This window comes from Loa loa (assembly GCF_000183805.2).
Source record: "Loa loa unplaced genomic scaffold supercont3.973, whole genome shotgun sequence".
Classification (NCBI taxonomy): Eukaryota; Metazoa; Nematoda; class Chromadorea; order Rhabditida; family Onchocercidae; genus Loa; species Loa loa.
In genome coordinates, this window is record NW_018109153.1 from 1 (window position 1) to 6,411 (window position 6,411).

Below are 6,411 nucleotides of genomic sequence, written 5' to 3' on the forward strand. Positions count from 1 at the left end.
ATATATATATATATATATATATATATATATATATATATATATATATATATATATATATATATATATATATATATATATATATATATATATGTATATACATATATACATATAAGTGTACACGTATATATATGTATATGTGTATATATAATATGTACACACACACACACACACATGTATACATATATACATATGTATATACATATGCATATATTTACGTATATATTTATGAATATGTATATGCTTGACTATACAGTATTATTAGCTATAATATTATCAAAACTGATTAGTTTCAACTCGGAAGTACTAATCAAGAAATGCCACTGCGCTCAAGAGACAAGAACTACCGCTGATTAAGTCAATGATAGCACAACAAGAAATTATTAAGAAAAACATTCAGTAGTACTGTGTTATTTGTGGTCTTTCGTTTGGAATATATGCACTGACTTCTTTTGTGAAATGTGAAGTCAAAAGTAGTAGTGGTTTGCATACAGAAATAAACCGCAATACATAAATCGGTAGAGAAAAAACAGAGTGGGAGAAAACAGGATAAGAGTAATTCTTAATTTTATCCACCACATTTTAACAGAAGTAATCTTTCTGATAATTTCCGACATAAATCCCTTAATAAATTTCTTCTTTATTTTGTATTAATGAAACCATTAAATAATTTCCCAGTCTTATATTATATCAAAACGAATGATTAGAATGGAGAGTTACACTTATTTTAAAAGCATTTTACGAAATCAGATTAAGCAAATGTGTAGATATCTTTATGATTTAATTACATATATTCCACAGGAATCCAACACATATACATGTATATGTACATGTATATATATATATGTATACATATTATATATACATATATATATATATACATATATATATGTATATGTATATACATGTATATATATACATGTACGTATGCATATATATGCATATATATGTATGTAAATGCCAAATTGAATAATTTAAAAAATTCGGAACAAACCCAAACGTAGGTATGTTACGGAGTTTATTGAATGGTTACAATTGCATCATTTTATTTATATACTACCTGATTAAACTTGTGACGATTCAATACGATATCATTAAGTATCACTAGAAGTTATGAAAAAGGAGAAAAAGTAATAAAAACCTCCATAAGAGTGGATAAATCGTTCCGACTTAACACGTCGATTGAAGTACCATTGATTCGCAGCAACTGGTCACCCGGTAGTAACCCATACCGAATATCGTTTGGTCTTGGTGGACCATCTCGGAACTTTACGGGTTCCACAAAGGCAACAGCATGCAATTTCCCTTGTTTATCAGGAATCTGCGTACGTCGTACGATAAAATCAAAGTCACCTGAGAAAAAAAAATCAATGGATAATTTCAAAAGCTTTCACGCAAAATAGAGTGGATGAATCTCAGTTATGCCACTTCTAAATTTCAAAGAGGAGAGAAGTGATAGAAACTTATCACAAAAATCTGAATCAAACCATCAATTGCTTGAATTATGCTCACCAGAAATATTTCGGTGTAATGTCACAGTCCTAATATTGACTTGTACCGGTGCCAAGGCTGGAAGCGACAACTTCGGTAAATTCTGAAAACCGAAAACTGACTACTTGTTTATTGAATCTAAAGATTTTAAGATACTCTCTGAATATTTTTCGGAAGATTCAAGCCCGGAAAAAAACATCAAAAATAAATAAACTAATTTTAGCGCTAAAATCATGCATAATACCAAAATACCTTGAGGACGTGAAACGAGGAAGGGGAGGAAATCGCGACAACTGCATCGGCCATATTGCCTGAACAATTCCTCCCACAGTTATAGAAAACAGAGAATTCTTCAAGTCGTTCAAAGGAACGATTTTATGTAATCTCTTTTCCACTGTTACTTTTGTTGACCTGAAAAAAAACGGATTCAAAGCCCAGAAATTGTTAAAAAAAACACTTTTCATACACAAGCATCAAATTCTTGAGACTTGTAATTAAAAGTTCATGTCCTAGATTTGATAAATGCTCATAGATAAATCTTAACACTTCTCACATTTGTTTCCTAAACGTTATGGAATGTTGAAGTGAAAAGCAGTCAACCCTCATGCATGTATCCAGGATTTTAAACGTTACCAAACACGTGACCCAATCCCACAACCTTGATAACAGTGATAGCATGACATAACACGATATTGGTGTCACCACTACACAGAAATTGGCATTGTGACACGGAACCATCTCCTTGAAGTCCAGTTATGCAACCAAAGTGGATGGTTTTGGTTCCCATATTTACCTGAAATTTGTCGAAATCGTCGAGTTGCAAGGGTAACGGATTGTTGTCTCAGTTAATTTATAGATGGATTTTTTTTCCATTTTTAAATTTTGCAGTATTTTATCCGATATTTCGCTTTTCCAGATCAGATATCCTGTCGAACTTATTAGCTTTGGATAATTTCGTTCTGAACGAAAGAATTACTCGGCCAGTAATTGGCTAATTCTATCAGAATTCGGATTTTTCGAGATATCTCTATGTAATTTGTAAGAGAAAAGGAAGGAAATTATTGTAGATGGCATTCTTGACGAATTTGTTTGGTGGTCAAACCAATGGTACACATGAAACGGATAATGCTGCAGAAGTTGTGGAAAACCTAGTCGAAAGAGTAGAGACTTCCACGGTTCCTGAGGATCGACGTGATGCTCTGAAAGCATTGCGATCACTTGCTAAGGTTACGATCATTTCTGTATAAGTGCTAATTTAACAATTATCAAGGGAATCACAACATGCAAATTATCATTGGGGTTGTTAAAATTTAATTGTAGGAAGAACAGAGTTTGAAAAATGGAAATTCTTGGCGGGAAACATAGCAAGTTATTTGGGAATATTTGCAAAAAAAGAAAAGTTTGTTAAGAGAGTATCATATGCTAATTCGTAAATATACGTGAGCACATTGAATAACATCGTGAATTGGTAATTAATGCATGATAAAATTCTTTTGCAAACAAATTTTTCAATAGTAACAAGTCATCATGGAAATAAATAAATCTGAGGGTAATTCATACAATACAGTATTGCAATGCTGTGAGTAAATTCCAGTATTTCTTTTAACGGTTTTTCTAATCTTATTTAAAGGAAGGAAAAAGGTGAAAAATTACAGAAAGTACGATTGCCAGTTGCCGCTATAGGTATGAATGTTTATATGGAGATTCTGGAGAAGGAAGGTAATAGTTCGGAGATTGTATCTATCGTCCTTGAGATACTAGTAGCTGTTCTGTGCGATGATGATTTTCCCGATGAAGGTGGGAGTTAAATTATTACGCATCGTTTTGATATGAATTATTTATTTTTCTAGTATAGCAAATCAGTTGAAGAAAAAATCAAATTTAAGGACAAGATGAAATTGGTGAACGGCTTGCGGAAATGATAGTTCGAAGAAAAACATTTATTACATCGATCATGACACTTGTTGAATCATACGAATTTGCTGTTCGAAGGTATGCTTTTTCCAATTTCATCGGGATCACTGCAGCTATTTCAGCAACCGTTCAGTACGGAGAAAAGAGGCCAGAGGTTATATTAATACACGAGTCATGGAAAGGGGATCATGTTACCTACTGTCAAACTATTCATCAAGTTTTCTCGGTGACTAAGCTTTGAATGATTTTTTTTCTTTATTCAAATCGACGAAACTATTAAACAGTGTTTCCAATGTGAACAGAGCTTAAATTTTTGCCAGCAAAGATACTTTTCTCTTGCAAAACTTAAGTTTATGGTTCTATAAATTCCTGGTTTTTTTAATCCAAGTTTTTGGTACGAAAACTTTCCAAATGTATAATTGCGTGTTCCAGAGCAGTAATACAATTATTAACAGCACTCTTGCGACATCGCGCTAGTGAAGTACAAACAGCTATTGTTGAAGAACCGATGGGAGTATCTCGTTTAGTGGATTTGCTTCACGACACCAGAGAGGTATTTCATTATTATTAAAATAATAAAGGTCAAATCTGGTAGGAAAACATTTCTACCTCACTTTTTTGAATATTATTTTATCAGAATCTTCAAATGGTACGTTGGATTTCTGTATGCCAAATTAAATTCCAGTACACTTTTTGTTTAAGATAATTCGTAACAGTGCAGTGTTAATGATGAGTGAGCTAAGTCGAGCACATCCACAGATCCAACAGCTTCTGGCTTATGAAAATTCATTTCAACTTCTTTTTGATGTAATCGATGTCGAACCCATGGAAAGTAAGTTTCTTTGCAAAAATGTTACTGATATGCTCGAGATCACGAATTGCTTTGCCATACTTTATGCTCGGATTTTCAGGTATCGTCATTGAAGACTGTCTTTATGTGATTCTTAATCTCTTACGGAAAAATCCGAAGAATCAGCAATTGTTCCGAGAAGCCAGGTCTGTATATATTTTACGAAAGTGAAATGCTGAGAACAGTTCATTACGTATATTTTTAACTTCGTTACCATCAAATCTGATCTGAAATCTATCTGAGAACAACATGATTTATCTTAGAATCTTGAGAATACTATATGTGGACTACTAAATACTCGTTATCGAAGACCAAGAAAATCAAAATACCAACAGGTCGTGAATTATAAACGGTTTCACGCTGTTTGATATTGAGTTGTACCGTTCTTTTGTTGCAAGTGACAAAAAGACAGCAAGTCAAGGCGAAAAAATTCAAAAATTTGAAAATCTTTAATTTGTTTCCAGTTTAATACAGCGTTTGGCAGTACTATTGAACTCTTTCTTATATGGGCGAGAAGGTGAACAGGATTTACCACAACGCGATTTTGAATGGCAAAAGCAAAAAATCGCAAACGTGATATTTTTACTTCAAGTTGTGCGAAGTTTGATTGCTCCACAGGATAATTCACAGAGCAATACACATGCCGCACAGAAAGCCATTTCACATTCAGGTAAGGTTTTGATATTTCAATAAAAGCTACTTTCGAGTACATCGCATTGGCATGCCAAGTAAGATGTATGCTGATACACTGGGATTGACTGGATAACAAATATGATTTACTGATGGTACAACCACGTGCTGAATAATCTCTCAAAAGAAGACTTTGATACCAGCAATTTAACCACTTTTGTTAATTTATTTAAATAGGGTGACAATCACGGATTCGTTAAACATTGCATGTCGTTTCCGAATTCGATTAAATTATTATGAGCAAAAACAGCTTCTATTACTCTTAAATCTTAATTGGATTTTTTTTCAAAAATTATCCAGCTAGCAGTGTTTACTTTTGACGGTGAGATTAAACTTCGAAGCGTTGCATAGTTCAAATGTTTTAGCGTTACAGTATTAGCAGTCAAGGTTTAAATAAATGGACAAATTTTTTGTTACTCAGTTGTTTGTTTTTTAATGTAGATTGAACTTTCCTTTCTGGAACATCATATTTCTAAAACTTCCTTTTTTTTGACCAAATTTTATAAGAATTATCAGCAACAATCATTTAACAGGAGGAGAACTATAACTTGAGATACTAAGCTTCATCTTCGTGTTCATTCTGTCCATTTTTTCTTTTTCTCTAAACTCATAGAGTGCCAATGGAGTAATCGTGGTAAAATAGCAAAATGCATTGTAGATTGGATTTAGTTTTACAATTTAACTCAATCTGATCATATTACAAAATTAAATTTCAACTTGCAGTTCTTTTTTCCTGAATACATTTTTTGTTTCATAAATTCCACAACATAATTTCAGGAATGTTGAAAACTTTATGCAGTGTTTTGTTGTCCGAAATTGTGGCAACAGTGGAAGTTCTTACTGAAGCTATCATAACTGTAGCAGAGGTGATATGTGGTGACTATCCAAATCAGGAATATTTTTCAACTTGTAGTCTTGCAACCGATGTGGGGAACAGGTAGCGAGATGCGAAAGTAGATAAAACAGTATCATTACTTAAACAGTTGGTAGTTCTGAGGGATATCGCTCCATTCTTCCTGCGGGTAATGATATCTATAGTTGCAATACGAAATATTTTTCATGTTCCACGTTTAATATGCTTTTTTGTTTCTGTCTTGCAGACCAGCACTAATTGTTCTTTTATTATCAATGAATACTGACAAGCAACCGTTTAAACTACGTTGTGCTGTTTTTTATTGTTTCCTGTGTTATCTGTATGACAACGAATTTGGTAAAACAAAAGTAGGTTTTGTTTTGCTAGTTTTGCATTACAGAACGTATCGAAAATTCCACAGCTGTTACTGTTGGATGAACAGTGATGTAGTCTAAATGATGTAATTTTCGGAACACAATAAAATTTTATCCCACAGGGATAGTTAGTTAAAACTTGCAACTTTTTAATTATTAGCATTTGCTGTTAGTTTATCATTCGTTGTACTTCACAGAATCTGAATTCTTTCTTTTTTTTTCTAAAAATCCATTCTAGGTCA

The 6,411-nt window shown here is 32.8% G+C and overlaps 2 protein-coding genes across 3 annotated transcripts; one reads left to right on the plus strand and one right to left on the minus strand.

The window, feature by feature from the left end:
- Positions 1-1,108: 1,108 nt before the first annotated feature.
- Positions 1,109-1,794, minus strand: LOAG_11613 (hypothetical protein; the record flags this gene model as incomplete). The annotated part of the gene is made up of 3 exons (XM_003147131.1): positions 1,109-1,350; positions 1,510-1,591; positions 1,741-1,794. The coding sequence occupies 3 exons, from the start codon at positions 1,792-1,794 to the stop codon at positions 1,109-1,111; spliced, it is 378 nt and encodes a 125-aa protein (XP_003147179.1).
- A 604-nt stretch (positions 1,795-2,398) lies between these two features.
- Positions 2,399-6,240, plus strand: LOAG_11615 (the record flags this gene model as incomplete). Of its 2 annotated transcripts, XM_003147132.2 has the most annotated exons (10): positions 2,399-2,714; positions 3,144-3,285; positions 3,375-3,480; positions 3,835-3,955; positions 4,105-4,234; positions 4,314-4,398; positions 4,717-4,922; positions 5,720-5,879; positions 6,043-6,163; positions 6,196-6,240. In XM_003147132.2, the coding sequence occupies exons 1-10, from the start codon at positions 2,556-2,558 to the stop codon at positions 6,238-6,240; spliced, it is 1,275 nt and encodes a 424-aa protein (XP_003147180.1). In that variant the 5' UTR covers positions 2,399-2,555. The 2 variants fall into 2 exon arrangements, with proteins under 2 accessions (XP_003147180.1, XP_020304513.1); XM_020448385.1 differs by lacking the exons at positions 2,399-2,714; positions 3,144-3,285; positions 3,375-3,480 and adding an exon at positions 3,545-3,628.
- Positions 6,241-6,411: the final 171 nt, after the last annotated feature.